Source organism: Lepisosteus oculatus, chromosome 3 (genome assembly GCF_040954835.1).
Source record: "Lepisosteus oculatus isolate fLepOcu1 chromosome 3, fLepOcu1.hap2, whole genome shotgun sequence".
Classification (NCBI taxonomy): domain Eukaryota; kingdom Metazoa; phylum Chordata; class Actinopteri; order Semionotiformes; family Lepisosteidae; genus Lepisosteus; species Lepisosteus oculatus.
Window position 1 is genome coordinate 26,650,003 of NC_090698.1, and position 17,067 is coordinate 26,667,069.

General features: G+C 36.6%; 1 protein-coding gene across 3 annotated transcripts in view; it reads left to right on the forward strand.

Annotated features, from left to right (window-relative positions):
- Positions 1-17,067, forward strand: part of psd3l (pleckstrin and Sec7 domain containing 3, like) — a 233,687-nt gene that overhangs the window by 30,655 nt on the left and 185,965 nt on the right. For all 3 annotated transcript variants that reach the window (XM_015337961.2, XM_015337977.2, XM_015337970.2), the window contains one exon: positions 11,623-11,734. In XM_015337961.2, the coding sequence (XP_015193447.2) occupies positions 11,623-11,734 (112 nt within the window). The remainder of the gene's footprint in view (positions 1-11,622; positions 11,735-17,067) is intronic.

Here is a 17,067-nt window from a genome sequence, read left to right on the forward strand (position 1 = left end):
CACATAATATCATTTAGTGTGATGCTTGTGCTTGCTTTTCTCTTAGCTTTACACTTTAAGAAGCATGTAAGTTGCTGAGTGTTCAGCTGTTATCTATCTATGGGAGGAACAAAGACCAGACTTCAGGTGTGAAAATACCTGTTCACAGAGGTATGCTGATCCATAAGTTCCATTAGGAGACGCTGTAATTGCTATCGGTAGCCCCATACGTGTTTTGCAGATCCCAGAACTTTGAGTTCCTTAAGTCCGAGCACTGTAATTCAAATAGTTTAATTGAAATCCATGTCTCTGGTATCAAAGATGTCTAGTTTAATCGGAAGAGAAAACATTGGTCCGAAAGGTTGAAAATCCTGAAATCTGAGAAAATTCTCTCACAACATAGAGCACGGCCTTTCTGTTGAACAAATGCAAAGGCTGAAATGAGCAAACATGTAACTTTGCTTTCTTAACTACTGCCATTTTGTCTAGAATGTTGGCCCTTACACTTAACTGTAAAACATGTTATCAGTGGTATGGATTGCGAGTTCTCCTGTGAAAACAATAGGCTAGCTCCAATAAAAAATAATGCAGTAAGATCACTTTATTGGCCATATCCAATTTCTTGCATTAGGAATTTGTCTTTTCGCATACCTCGGCTTGCTGTCCATGAGACACACAGGCACAAAGACAGGGAGAGAAGCTTGGGGTCAGAGCCCAGGGTCAGCCATTTATACGGCGTCCCTGGAGCAGTTGGGGTTAAGGGCCTTGCTCAGGGGCCCAAAGGAGCAGGATTCACAATTTGGTAAATAAACCAAATTGTTTTTTTTTCTATTCCAAAGATCTTTCCTTGACTAGCATGTTGTAGAGAATTACAGAAGAGTCAAGCATAGTTTTTGTTTTTTAATCTAATTGTAGGTTATTATTGCATGTGCTGTAAGTCGTGTAGAGGAGCAACAAAAAAGATAGAAATGTATTTCTGTTTGAGTTTATCACTTAAGTTGTGTAAAAATCTAAGATAATTAACTTTCTAAAGAGACTGTAAATGGCAGGGCACATTCTGCAAGAGATACAATAAGTGGCATACAGTACATATCACACTTTGGCTCATGTTGAAATAGCCATAGGGGCCATGTGTTTGTGCGCTATTGGATACATATTTTGCAGGTGATGCTGTGGTTTCTGCTGCAGCAAAAGTTGCCTGGTGTGTGCGATAAGGGGAGATGTGTTATTATTTAATCTACGACGTTTGTCTTTCCTTGTGCTGAGGCATTGGCGAGGGAAAAGAAGTAAAATATTCCTTTAATATATTTCCAGAGTAAAATATTCTTTTAATATATTTCCATTCGTGGTGTAGACGTTTCCTATTATTATCCCAGAGACACTTTTCTTTATTATTTATTGTTCTTTTTCTGTTGCAATATTAAAATAAAGTTTTATTATGGTACCCTCCATATAAATGTTCTGTTCTGTTTCTGGGACTGTCTAAAAACCTGTGCCTACAATTCTTTCTGTTCATCTTCTTTAATTGAATCTGGTCATTTTTATAATTTTATAAAATCCTCTCTTTATCCTTAATATTTTTCTTAATTTCATTAGAGTTTTGGGCCAATGCTTTTCTAGTATTTAATTTGGCTCTGTGCTTTAGGTGGAATATCTTTAAAATGTTGCCATTAATTCTGTAGTGACTTTGTATCCATTCTACTTCCCTTAAGCTCTGTATCATTCCTTCAGTGCTGAAATTGTATACATTTATTCTGAACTCTACCTGTAAGCCTTCGCTTTCCAAATACAAGTACTATTTTATGGTCACAGTTTATCAATGTTTCTCTCATTCTCGACTCTGTAATATTTACTCTTATTTAATTTTTTAAAAAGCCTCCACCACTAAAGGTGTTTCTTCTGATAGATGCTCTGACAAACAAAACGGTCATTAACTTTATCTGCTGTTTTGGTTTCTTCTGCTGATATTCCTGTTGGTTTTCCCAGCCTACTTGAGCAATATTAAAATCCCTCATTAAAACCACTTCTTCCTTTTAATGTATTTTCTTATTTCATTATACAGTGTTAATTGACCTATAACAATAGCAATAATAATAATTAAAATCATTTGGATAATAATAATCATTAAAATAATTAAAATGATAAAATTAAGATAACATTTGGAGGCAGACATTCCAGTTAACATGACTATTCTTCTGTTTCCATTTTCCTATTTTCCTCGCAGCAATCCTGGTCCTGGAGAGGTGGTCTGCCTGCAGGCTTTCAAAGTTTTTTCAAAGCAGCACCACCTTTAACTGGGAGGAACTGTTCAATCTCTCCAGTTAAGCCAGTAACCATCTGTTTTAGAGTTAGAATGAAATAACCAAGACCACCATTGGACACTTGTGGTCTGCAATGTCAATATTAACTAAGTAGTTAAGATGATATAACTTTATTGGCCATGTACTGTACAATTTCTTGTATTAGGAATTTGTTTTTTCACATACCCCAGCTTGCTCTCCATGAGACACACAGACAGGGAGAGAAGCTTAAGATAAGAGCGCAAGGTCAGCCATTTATACAGCACCCCTGGAGCAGTTGGGGTTAAGGGCCTTGCTCAGAGGCCCAATGGAGTAGGATTCCTCAGCCAGCCACTGGATTCGAACCAGGAACCTTCCAGCCACAGGTGCAGATCCTTAGCAACAGAGCCACCGCACCACCCCAGTCAATTGCAAAGTTGCCTTAGTTGTAAATATCTGTTACCTAAAAAGTTGGATTGCTTTATCTGCATTTGTAGACACCACTGAAGATTTCTAAGCCATGCAGCACTTTTAAATTATCCAAAAGTAGCTTAGTTTTCTTTACATTTAATGGATTTAATGTGATGATAAATTTAACAGGGCGGCACAGTGGTTAGTATTGCTAACAGGCTCACTCCTGGACCTTGGATGTTATCTGTGTGGAGGCTGTATATTGTGTCTGTTTCCTTCCATAGTCCAAAAAGATATTGGTGGGTTAATTCGCTTCTGCGAAAGTTGGCTCCAGTGCGAAGGTGTGTGTGCCTGTCTGCCCTGTGATGGCGACCTGTCCAGGGTGACTACCCTGCAACCCTGAATTCAAAGAAGTGATTAGAAAAGGGATGGATAAACCTAACCTACAAGCTTCATGAAACACTTGGTCAGAAACCCTTGGTCAAAGCAATGTCCAATCAGTACAAAATAAATTGTTTCATTTGTCCACTTGTAGCTAGTTTTTTTTTGCTTTGAAGCAAGACAATTTGTGGTTCCTGGAAACAGGAAATGTTCTCACTTTGAGTTTTGGATTGCTTGGAGATTGGACAAGGGTTTTTTATTGTTGCATAATGGAAATGCTGACATTGTGAACAGAATTGTAATAAACCATTGCATTTGTGAAAAGCAGAAATAATTCTGCAAGGTAATTTTTCCAAACTTCTTCTGAACTTGTTACACTTTTGGTAATAGCTGAGGTATTCATACAAGATAGATGGGACATCTGTGATTTGCAGCAATTTGAGTTTCAGTTTTCTCTTGTCTCAAGTGAAGATCTCATGAAAAACTGTCAGTGATTTGTTCACTTGAGGATATAAATGATTAGGTCTTTGAAGAGTTTCTAGAGAAGCAAAATGATCATTCTGAAACAAGTTTCATGTTAGAAATAAGAGTTTCAAACAAGCACCTGAAATTTAAAGCTCTCAATGAACTGTAACTAAATCTTATGATTCACCATGGATTTCAGTATTTAATAGAATCAAAAAGTAAATTTGTGACTTTGTACAAATATTGGTCACACTTGTCCCAAACAGTTACATGTTTGCGACATGCATAATGTTCACATTTATTCATACTGTGACAATGTTTTGTGAAACCTTTGACTTCAAAAATCAAAAAAGGTACATAATCGCATGAATTTGAGCATTTTTCCATACAGAACCTACACAGTTCTCCAGCTGTAGTTTTGCTGTCTTGACCATTTGGTGCATGCTTTGCATTGTTGTCATGAGTGACCAAAGTTGAGCTTCATCACAAAAGACCCTAGTTTATCCTGATAAACCTTGGAAGCCATTTCCCTTAATTCTGACAAGGACACCAGTAGCAGAAGATGCACAACAGATCTATTTCTTTTTTCACAGAATGGATGACATTGTTTTTCCACATGAGGTTTACATTTCTGTGGTAATCATGGTGCCCTGGTGAAACTGCTGAAAAACTCAATCTTTATTTCATCCAGATGCATCATGTGGTCCCATTTGACTCAGGAGTCAAATTAGCTGCCGTTTGGCAATTTCATGTCTTTTCTTTTCTTGTTGGCATGGAGCTCTGTCATAGACCCCAGATTCATGAGGTCAACCTCGACTAGTATTCTTGGAGACATTGTGTCATGTTGATGCTGGAGGTTTTTGAGAATTCCCAGTTGTTGTCCTTGGGTGTGAATTATTTCCAAACCACTTTCCTGACTAGCACATTTGGCTAATCCTTTCTTATGGCCTCTTTTTTTGGTGGGGTAGTAACCATTCCATTAGACTTGAACATTTTAGAGACTGACACCATAGTTAAAACATTTTTTTAGACATAATTGGAATTGTTGAGGTTGCTAATCTTTTACCTCACATCTTCAGACAATTCTCTGTTTCTGTTTTAAAATCAAGTGGTTTTTATGGTGACTTCTGGAAAGTTCTTGAGATTTTTTAAACTACCAGATGAGTACAAATCATTAGGGATTGGGAGCTTAAATTTATTTTCAACATATTTGTAGCCTATGAAAGAAATGAACATTGGACATTTACAAATCTATCTAATGATTCTTTTATGTTTCTGCTGTAGATATATTTAGTAGATAATGTACAGTAAGTTTTATAATCACCCTTTAAGAAACATACTGTTATGGACAGCATATTTCAAGTAAGAATTTTGGAGGCTATAGTAAATAATGAATTTTGTAATTGGCAAGTTCCACCATGACAAAAATATTACTTTGTATTGCTAGTCGATTGGATTTTTTTTTCCTTAATGGAACATTAAATTGTATTTGTAGTTTTGTGAATAAGAAGCCAGTATATTCTTCAGACATAATCATTTTCATAGTGGGTTCATATTTTAGTTGCGGTGCATCAAAGTCTTATGAATTCTTAACAGCTTGTATATTATTTTATTTTTCTTAATCACCCACAGTTTCTTTGGAGAAATAGTCTACCTTCTCATTGGGATTGTGTATGTGTGTATACAGTATATTCATTTACATTCTGAGCCATTCTTTTCTGAAGGTAATTACAATTAACAGTCAGCAGTGAGTTTGAAATTCTACTACTTTAGTTAAAATATAGGTACTTCAAAGTCTAGTATGTACAAATAATATTTCAAGCAGCAGAAATCCCTGTGGTAGCAGAAGTCCTCGTGCAAACTATGAAGCTGGTGTAATATGATATGTCTAGAGTAATATTGTGAGACCAGACACCTAAAACGATTACAGCCTGAATTTATAGAGCTCAACTCTTAATACATAAGTTCTATTTTTCTTAGTGTTAATAAATGAGCAGTAAAGCATCCTTATGTACAGTATGTTGTGAACTAATGTTAATTGACTAATGATAATATCATAAGAGCAAAGATGTCTGGTCTGCTGTCTCTTCTATACATTTTGAACTTAATAGTTTTGACCTTTAGAGATATCTTTGTTTTGTATTATTCTTGCCACATAATTTTATTTTTCAGAAACAAATCAAGGCAAGAAATCCAATTAGTAATGTTCATCAATGTAGCCTTTTGCTGAAGCATGGTTGAAAAATTCATAATGCTGCTTTTTGTATTTTGGTAGAACAGCTGTGTGCTTAGAGGTATTTAATCTAAACAATTAATATTTTGTTTATAAAATGTAGTTTTATTATATTACTAGGTGTTTTTCACTCACTATGTTCTGTTTTTGTAAATAAGCTATTAACTACTGGTTATATCAGTCAATTGTTTTGTGAAGCAACTAAGAATAGGACAAATTAACTTATTTGTGATTTCGCTTATTTACATTTTTGGCACGGTGAAACACAAAACTCATTTTTACACTTAGTATTGTTAAAAAGGACAAAACATTTTTTTTACTTAAAACATAAAATTTGAAATCCTGTTTATTTAGGACAAATACACAATGTTTGCAACACTATGCTTCTTACAGGATGTTTTCAACTTACATTAACATTAAATTAACAAAATAGAAGTTGCTTCCGAAAACAAATTCATATTGCAACCACTAGTGGCTCCATATTAAAATATAAATCATCTCTATGGAAGAATACATGTATAATTTTAGTTAACAAGTAGAGTGTTTCAGTTTACTCAAGTTCAGTTAAAAAACATGCTGGCAGCAGGAAAATTACAGAGCTAATTCTATATATACTTATTAGGCAGTAGTTTTTAATTACTCTTAAAACATTCTATTAAGGAATTCTTTTTTATGAGTTTGAGTAGACACTTCTCCTAAACTGGCAGATTTTCTCAAATCTAATAGAACAAGTAGGAGGGGATGAATTATTTGAATTAAAAATATCTACTCATTGAAGCTGCAGTATTCTTTCTGCGAGTGGCAGCAATTCTAAAATAAGCCAGCTCTAGTAAAACATTTTTTTTTAAATGTGAAAGCTAGATTTGGGCTGTGTAATGGGGTTGAGGCTGTTTTAAAAGGCTTCGTGCTGCAATCTTACCTGCTGTGACCTTTCATTAAAGGCTAATTGACAGGTCACCACCTCTAACAGAAGCGTTAAGCTGGACTTATAGAGACATAACCTCACTAAGGACTCAAATCCTTCACTAGGCTGCAGGACCACCTGACTAGTTTTTACACTCGCAGTGTCCCTCTAGCACTGTATACGACGGTAGGCTTCTTTTCCTCAAACTAGTAGTTGCAGATGCATACAGTATGTGCTTTTGTAATTTGGTTTCCATCATAACGCTTTGAAATAGGAGTTATTTCAGGTCATTGAAACTTTCACTTGGTTGAGAACACAGGACTTCTGTTTGATGTTACTTCCATGATTTTACAGAAGAACGCAGTTAATCTCTTTAGAGACAGGCTAACAAGAATATAATTTATTTTCTTATGCATTGCATTATCACCACAGGTTTCTGAAGCACAAAATGAAGGTATATATTTTACTTATACCGAAGTATTGTTTTTAACATGTTCAATTTCCCTACAAAAGAGGAATCATTGCTTGTAGCATTTGATAACTCATTGTAATAGTCCCTAATTGAGAGTCCTGTAAATGACTGGCCAAGCAGGTTGTAGTGCCATCTCAGTAGTGTCCTTTATGCTATGCGATGGTTGGCTGAAACACGTTTGTTGCCAAATTACTGTAAATTTCTGCAGCTATAAAAAACAATATGTTATTTCAATGTTTAGGGTATGAACATGTTCAATATAAAAAGACAGTATTTGCAGTAAGAGCTGCAAGAACTCCACAGAGTAAATTCCATAGTGCGCCAACCGATGAGCACGCCTGGCAATGTGTATTTGCGAGTCCACAGTGCTAAAATCCTGGTCGACTCTATGGCATGGTGCACGCTGGACAGAACAGTGGCCCAACACTGGTTGATGACGTAAATTGAAAAACTTTCAATTGATGATGGTTTTGTTTCCTGCTGTTGTATGTTTCTAACTTTTTGGATTTCTTCTTTAAAACTGCTGATTTTTGTTTCTTTCAAAACTATTTTACTGTGACAAAACCAGAATGCCGAAATCATTTCTCTAAAACAAGTGCAAAAAATACTTTTTATGATGTGTTAAAAAAGTTAGGTATAAGAACACTGAAGTTATAAATAGGGTAAATGTTTAGTTTATAATCTCAGATTTCTGTCCTCCAGGGCCTGACTATCAATTGCCTCTGAACAAAACGCTCATTAATAAAGGACTCTCAGAAGATGTGAAGAGGACCTCTTGGAAGTGTGAAACGCATTTCTGGGAATACGGCCCTACATTCTTACAGCTTCTGCAAGCAGCCATGACAACAACATTCCTATGAGAATTTGGTTCTGTTTAGTGAACAAAACATCCCCTCTCCTTTTTGATTAACCAGTTTGATAGCTGTGAATTCACCAGGATCCAAAGATTTAGATGTGTCTCTGGAAAAAATCAAAATAGGATTTTTTTTCAAAAATGTAATGCTAAAGTGGTTATAGTTGTTTTGTAATACATTAAAATGCTGTCTCTTTCAATTGCTTATTATAGTTGCATGCTAAGGAAATCCTCCCAGTCACATTGCTTTATCAGCAAGTGGTGTTTCAGAACCCTTAACCTCCCACGAGAACAAAAAATGTAGTTTTAGACAGTATAATGTTTTGTGTAGGAGGATGTACTGTAGTAAAAAACTCCTTGTAGCCTTTTATTTCTTTGTATGTGTGTAATCATCTAGTTGAATCTCAAAGGTAAACATTTTAACATATGTCTTGGTAAATGCCATCTACTTCAGGATCAAAACATTTTTTGTGAAAAAAGTAAATGTGCCACAAGAAGAAAATGCAGTTAACATTAGCTGGTATTTTCTCTAAAATGTTAAAAACATGTCTGAAAGGACTGAACAACAGGAAGAAATTTAATAAGTGTAATGACTGATGAGGATCACCCAGCTGGATGTAGTCAGTCCCTTCCAATGTGTAAATTGCTTTGGGATCCTTGGTGGTAAAATAGATCTGTACAAATGCAAATATTTAGAATATGATTTTGTAATTTCCATTACATTAATAACTCCATTCTGGTGGAGCTGCAGTACAGTATATAGTTATACTGTGTTAGTCTTTGTTCTCATTTATCCCTGGATCCGTTAGGCAATCTCTCAGGATCCACCAATGGATCCTAGTTCTCCTGTTGACCACCACTTCTCTGTGCTTATGGTTGTGCAGCCACGAGACATGCAGTAGGCCTTCATCTCCTCAGACGGAACAGGAGCTGTGCCAGCCACACTCTTATGGACTCTGAGGCACACTCAACAGGGAATGTATACCTTGAATGTAAATACAGCCATCCTAGCAGGTCTCCAAATTGTATCTTGGGAGTTGTAGTCCTTTATAACCAAGAAGAACTGCAGATTTCCCAGGAGAGGTTCTGAAGCGCATAATGTTTTCCATCCATGAGAACTAATACTGGGAAGAGTCCAGACTTCTTCATGTTTAGCTGAAACACGGCATCATAAAAATGACACATTTTTGCTAAAGTAGGTTCTTCCCCCTGGGCATCTTTATTTGGCTCAAGCCAGTGTATCTCGTGGGTAGGTGTGGGCTGGTAGTTGTACACCAACTCAAAATGCTGAGACCTACCTGTACATGTGCCAGTTTTTGAAGCATTTGAATGCCTGGCACTGCTAACTTGTCTCCAGCTTTTGTGGTTGTATACGGGTCATCAAAGATGTGAGATTCCGTGTTTTTCTGTTTGGCATTCCTGGTGCCTAATATCGCAATGCTTTTAATTTTAAGAGATGTTTATATATATGGTTTATAGTTTTTGTTTTGTATTTATATTTCGTATTCCCCACACAGACTGTTGACTCGCATCTTTTTGCCACGGTTCTGTATTCTCTTTTTTTTTTTGCTTTAGTTAGCATTTGAAAATGCCCACACAAAATACAGATACCTGATCTGTGCTTTGCCTCTTAGTGACCTGCACGTCACCGCATTGTGGATCATCTAGCTGTTTGTTTTGATCTGGTCGTTCTGTTTACTACTTGCTGCCTTAAGCCTGCTATAAAGTTTTACAGCATCAGGCCTTTAAGTTCAGAATTGTTTTCTAAATCCAGCTAGACCTGAGGACACCATTACCTTTCTCTTTGTAGCATTTTAGATTGCCTGGGATCAGAACAAAAAACAAAGTAGTTGACTTTATAAATGACTCTCCTTGGTAGATGAATCAACTTTGCTACATGAGATCTCATCGGCAACCCCAGTCTAAATGGAGGGATACCTGCCTGTCTGTTCATTTACAGTACTTGCTTTCTAAGAGTGCCAGTAGCCCCACAGTAATACACTGTCACAAGTTCAATTTTTTGGAGAATCTAATGAAAGAAAGAATAATCCTCAAACCATCCATCCCTTTCCTAACTGTAATATCACAGGGCACACACAGACACAAACGCACGACACACACACTCTCATACCAGGGTCAGTTTTCCCAGAAACCGATTAACCTTCAGTATCAGCATGTCTTTGGACTGCGGGAGAACACTGAAGTTCCCGGAGTTCCCATGCAAATGCGGGAAGAACATACAAAGTCCACACAGACAGCACCCCAAGAATTGAACCCAGGGCCCCGGCCTCGCAAGACAGCAATGCTAATCACTGTGCCACAATGCCTCCCCTGTGTCTATATCATTTGTAGTTATGTTGGATTTGCATAATTTCATAATTAAATCTTCCTATCATAAAGACCAATTGATAAACCCAAAACTGATGCTAAAAACAATTTGTTAATTAACACTGGTGATATCATTTGAAAATCCTCTCCTGTGTGTTTCATTAAAACTGGTGGCTGTTTTGTAAAAATATTTTTGTGAACTGACTTGTCTTTATGAGAGGTTCTGCAAAGGCTAGATGTTTGATGTGGTGAAACAAATGTTTAGATACACTCTGAGATTATCCTGAAGGTGATGTTATCATCAGTAACTTGATATAATCTTTTATGCTGTGTCAATTGGTATGTTGAAATTCTCCCCGTGTGTGCCTGTCCTGGGATGGTCTGCTGTCCCTTATGTTTCCGAGATATCTCGAAGGAATACCTGGTTTGGGACTGCTGTGTTCCTTACCAGGCTTTCTGTAAATAGACAAAGGGATTATGGATAATCACTTAGGAAATATGGATCTTTATGAAAACATAAGCAGTGCTGTTTTTCAGTTTTTACTTAGAAGAGCTTTGAAAGACTCCAATTTGAAGAAAATATAATAAGCACAGAAAACTGCAAAGGGTTGTGCTTAAAGTATTCAAAATCCTTATATTTACAAAGTCAATATGAGCTTCTTCATAATCGAATCTGTAGTATAGTATAAACCAGAGGATACAAATGAAAATTATGGGAAATGGCTATCAATACTGAGAGCAGGGGACACATCTTTAAGAAACGGGTTAGGGGAGTCTGGTACAGCTTACACATCAATGTTATTGAAGCTCATACCATTATAATCTATAAGAAGCAGCTGAATGAGACCCTTGGGTCAGTTACTGTAGCTAGCAAACACATGGGATTAATGGGCTGAATAGACTCCTCTTGTATTCAGCCTTTATTTAAATTGCAAATGAAATATGTTTATGCATTAATACTGTACCTTTCCATTTTTTTGTAATCTAAAGGATAGATGTTTTGTGAATATGAGTATTGTGTATATCAATAGCAAATCATTACGAAATGCAGAATATTCACATGTATATGAAAGGGCACAGACAAAAACCTCTCTGTAATCATGGCCAATCCAGCCTTTGCTAGGAGTAGCTATTACTTACGAATAACAGTAACGTAAATGGGTAACACTATTTGATAAGCCAATGGTTTTGGGTAGATGGAGAATTGCTTTGATATCTACAATCCATTAATCAAGCAAATCTTCAAGTGAACTTTGTGAAAGAAGGTTTGACAAAACCGATGAATGTAATCTTTTGATTTACTTCTATCTCTTACAGGCAGAAACATTCGTTTGGGTCAACAGCACTTCGCCACATGCTCAAAGCGTTGCAAAAGCCAAGTATGAGTTTCTCTTTGGGAAAATAGAGGAGACATGCTCTTCAGACAGTGGTATGGCACTTCTTTTGCTTTTTTAAATGTAAATTAGAAATTAATGGAAATATATCAAAATAGTTTTTACAGATTTTTTTAGCATTTGGCATGGATGTTTCCTTTTTATATTGAAGGATTTTGAGAATTTTAGACTTTCAGTTAAATACTGGAAATACAGAACTATTTATCGCATTAGAAAGTCCAAAAAAACAACAACCTGACATTAATCTAAAACACGTGTCTTTAATGCGTTCGTTCTTAAACTTGGAATGTATTTCAGTTTTTTGCACACTTACCAATAGAGGTCTTAATTAATTAAACTTTTGCAGAAATTTTGGATTTGAAATAGAAATGAATAATATAGTTTAAGTGAAAACCGGAAAATAGGAATATTTAAGTCATCTTCAGCATGCGTCCTCATTTTCCTACAAAAGAAGCCTGTTTTCTTCAATGGGCTGAGTGAGTCACTATGATTGTATCATCAATTAACAAGCCAGCTCTAATCATCCAGCAAATGTAGTCTGCATTTGTCTGTGGTTTGACCAGAAGCCAGAATCATGGGATTTGTTGTTTCTGACTGCTCCTGCTTTGTGTCTGACTATCAGTGATGATTTGCTCTGGGTTAATCTCTAGGTGCTTCTTGGCAGTCATATTGCCTGTGGTAGAATTGGCTCTAATGTTTAAGGACTTAATAATTCTTTCCATGTAGGCAGTCATGCCATGGATAATGGTCACAATACAGCTGGGTGAGGAGACCTGCCCATTAGGGACTACGATGTTTTCAATTTTCCTGTGTAAAGTATTGTTCATTATCCCAAGTCACTAAAAACTCTACTTGTCACAAATTTAAAATGCATCTTCTCAATGGATTTCTTGAACTACTGGATACAGTACTCATCAACAGGCTTGATCTTGAAGATCTAGTGGTTCTCAGCCCTACTTCTGGGGCACCACTTTGCCTTCTAGTTTTTGTTCTGGACAAGTCCTTAATCACAGCCTAGTTGATTTTGGTTTTCAGTCGGGGGCATGTACAGTATATAAATTTGTTTTCAGGTCTAATTTATATTAATCCTGTACCAATTTTCTAGTCTCACAACTGCTTACATTTAGGAACGTTACTTGAACTGTAACCAATTGGACCTCAGCACAAAAAAAAAAAAGCTATGTTTTGTTCATCGTAACTCTCTTATTAAGAGCTGTTTAGTCCAAATTGGAATAAACATGTTGAGAAAAAGGCTGTATAAAGTTTTGTGTGATGAAGATGTTGGAAACACTTGAAGTAGGCTATTTTAAAAACTTAGGACTGAGTAAAAAAAACAAAATCTAAGCCCTGAATAAATAGCCAGATCTATAAAAGTAATCAATTAGCACTATATATTTAGAGTTGAATTGTAAAAAAAGCAGCAGAGATTGGTTCTCCTGGACTGGGGTGCTTCCGGTTCAATCTTGATTAGACAGTGAACGTACTGTATGTGGAGTTGTCCTCACACTCCTTTGTTTTACCAGTGATTTAGTAAAAATTTAGTAAAAGGTGCACCTGAAGAAGGCTCCACGGCTGAAACGTTGTGTTTTCTTTCTTCTCGTCAGCATGGAATAAACCTATTACTTGTTCCTTTGCAACCTATGCATGCTGACGCAGCTACCCACCTGAACTACTGTATGTGATATGTTGTGCAATTTCACGGCTCTCTTTCATTTTCATTGAAGTAAGGAGTGAATGGCTTTACAATAGTGTAATAGATATACTTAATTCCTATGATGTGTAAGATCATGTCTAATTTTTCTTGTAAAAAATGTTTCCTCCATTGTCAGGATATCTAGAAGGACAGGAAGGATAAACAGTAGTGTATGTGAGGTGCTCCTTGCTGTTAGGGTTGACCTGCTTCACATGTTGTACTTTAATCCAGTAATAGTTCACATCTGGAACTTTCATGCAAATTGAAACAAGATCCAGTGCTTCAAATCATTTTCTTTTATATCAAGCAATAGCTCAGACGTGTCTCCAAATGAAAAATGTCTTTGTCTTGTACTTAGGATCCCTTTGATTAGATCTGACAATGTAGTACATTGTCCTAAACATTTAGTTTGCACTTCAGCCAAAATCATTTGGCTGTGCCATAGTAACAGAAGCATTGACTAAAAGTATTTTTGATAAGATCTAAAGGAGCAGTTTAATCTCATTCCATGTTTCCTTATCCTTCCCATGAAATTTATAAATTTGTTCTCTCCATGTTGTAGATCCACGTACTAGCTACAGTAAAAAGTTGCAAGTGACAAGATTCTGAACATTGGAATGAGAAGAAGTTTCCCCAAAAAACTGTTTCAATTCTCCTCACATCTGCATTCACTCCCCTGTTTGGTGCTTATTCTGAGGCTTTAAGCAGGAACTGGAAATCCCCTTAAAACACTTGTAACTCTACTGTATGTACAAGTAAGAACGTAGCAGGAAAATGTGGAATTCATAATCAGACATGCATCAGAAACTATACGGAAGTGCATTAAAAAATGAAGCAGGAGGCACTTCGAGGGGGTTGTGGGAGTCTGGAAAATGCTATCCAGCCACATGGTTGAAGGTTTCTTTCAAGAAATGGCTGGATGAAATCATTACAGTAGATAAATTAGCTACTGCCAAATGGGCTAGATGGGCTAAATAGTTTTGCCTTGTTAATTTATGCAATCGGAGAAACTGGGTAGAAATACTCAGTTTGTTTCTTAAGTTGGTAAAGGAATTGTAAGTGTGTACTCAAGAACGAGAACAGGTGACCCCTAATAAATAGTATCTTTTACTTTAAAATACTGCTACGCATTAAAATAAAACTAGCTAATAAACTTTATTTGTGCAGAATTTGTTTTTTCATGAAGAAGTACAGGTATGTGTGAATTTGATTGTGGCAAAAAACGTGATTCAGGGGTCTCTGGGATGGTTTATTTTGGTTTGCGATCAGCTTTTCTGACAAACGCGCATGTGCAATTGTTAGAACTTGAATGTAAGATGAAATCTGTCAGAAACATCAGTGGCTAAACCAGTAAAAGTACTACGTTCACTGTGCATGCTGTTCAATATAAAATCCCGATGCAAAGCACAGACTTTAAAAAAATGTTATCATCTGTGATAGAGATTGCCCAGGCAGGGGTACAGTCATGGGCAAGTGATGAAGTGACGGTGAAGTGAGGATATACCGTATACTGCTTGCTGGGCACCTGTGAGTCTGCATGCTGTTTCTTAATGAATCCTGCATTTGTCCTCTATTTTGTGCTAACAGTACTATGGGCTCACAATGTGCTGAACACCAGACACCTGTGTCTGCTACTTTTGCCCAGTGTGCTTTCTCTGGTAGCACTCTTTGATAATACTGATACTGTGAGTTAGGCTCCTCGGTTCGATTTTGGCGGGTGGTGTCTGTCTGTGTGGAGTTTGTGTGGATTATTTCAGTGCATCCTAGTTTCCTCCTAAAGGCATACAGTGTCACTCTAATTTGTCTTATTCTTCTTGGCTCTATGATGGACTGGCTTCTTGTCCAATAGGACAACACAGTGTTGATGCAATCTGTGCTTATGGGACAGACTGGTTTTCCACAACCCATATCAGGATAAGCACCTTTCTGCTCTGGGATGAAAGGGAAAATAATTGGTTAGTGTTTTCCCCTAACAGCTATGAAAGATTTTGGGTTATTGCTGAATGTGCATTCCAGTACACTTGTTGTATATGGCAAATAAAAAAATCTTCAATCTTGAATGTGTACTCACTGTGAGGGTTAGACATTTCTTAACAAAATCAGGACTTCCAGCTCCCCTTTTAATTTCATGTATGTATGCATCTTAGCGCTAGCTTTAAAACCCATACCACACCCAGGGCTGCAGTCACTGACCTGATCTACTACAGATGTGGCTTTTAAAGAAGGCAGCCTAGGCACCCTCTTAGCAACTTCACCGCAGAGTGTATTGGAAATCATGATCCAGTCAGCACAGACACCCTATATTGCATCAGTGCATTATCCTGCTCTGCCCCTCAGCCTGCTTTTAACACTAATCTTCAGAGTGGTGAAATGGAAACAAATCTCATTATCCTCCGGATGATTTCTGAAGTACTCTTGGTAAAATAAAATCTTAATAACATTAAGGTCTTTCTGTAGATCGTCACTTTTGCTGTTTTATCCTCCTTGCATTATATATTTACACCCTTCATACAGTATCTGTAGAAAAAGACATAAACCATTTACAAAATTTGCTGTACTCTCCACACTTTTCTACCATAATGTTTCTCATCCCAATCGCTTTTCTTTGCACGTTTAACCACATATTCCTCTTATTTGTGTACTTTTTTCCATAGTCTGCGAGTAAGGATTCATTTTTTAGCATTAGGTTTCATTGTGTTACTCTATGTAGGGTGACATCTGTTTTGATTTCTTTCAATCCCTGAATAAGGCATCATAACTGAGTAAACCACTTTAATTTGTAGCTTCGGAACAACTAAGCGAACATATTTTGAACTCGGAGTTAATCTGTTTGTGTGCATTGAGGTTCCTAAAAAGCAAAACCATATTTAGCAAAGCTAACAGTATTTGTTCTCAGACTGAAGAAAAATAAATCTGACTGTGGTCCCATCTTGATAGTGACGATTCTTATAATTGTTTAGTTGTAGACTGTCACCTGTATACCATGTGATTTGATGTACTTATTTCTGTTTATTTTAAATTTGACTACTGTATATCTATTCTCTCACTTGAACAATCTTCAAATTGTCCTCCTCCATATTCTGGTTATTCATACAAATGAGGACACTTGGTTGATTCATGTGGTAGTAATTTGTTTAATGTCGACTCCAGACTTTTGTGTAAAATGTTTCTGAAGTCTGCTTAAGCATACACTAATTTATTCAGCAAATACAGAGAATCTAACCTATCAGTATCCTTTTTAAAAACAATGACATTCCAAAGCCAAAAGTTAATAGTAACAATAATATTAATAGCAGTAGAATGTACTTTGCATTAAACCATCCAATGGTCACCTTTAATGTTTTCTTAAACCTTTCAGATATATTCATTTTAAGAATGTTCATCTCCTTTCATTCATGGCTTAGATAAGGGAGAAGACTGAACAGCTGCTGATTGGTTAAATTTTGCAACCTCCTCTGGGTAGATTATGTTATAGTGCTGGGCATTTTAAAAGGATTCTGCAGTTATCGTGTTTCCTGGAAGGAGACATTATACCTAGAGCCTAGACCAAAATATCTTTTGAGAAATGCTTCTGTTTCCTCATGTACAGCCAGGTATGTTTGTTTCACAGTGCCACTTAACTGTAAAAGGTCTCTTTACAGGATCGCATGGATTCTGGTGTCATTCAGTGCCTCC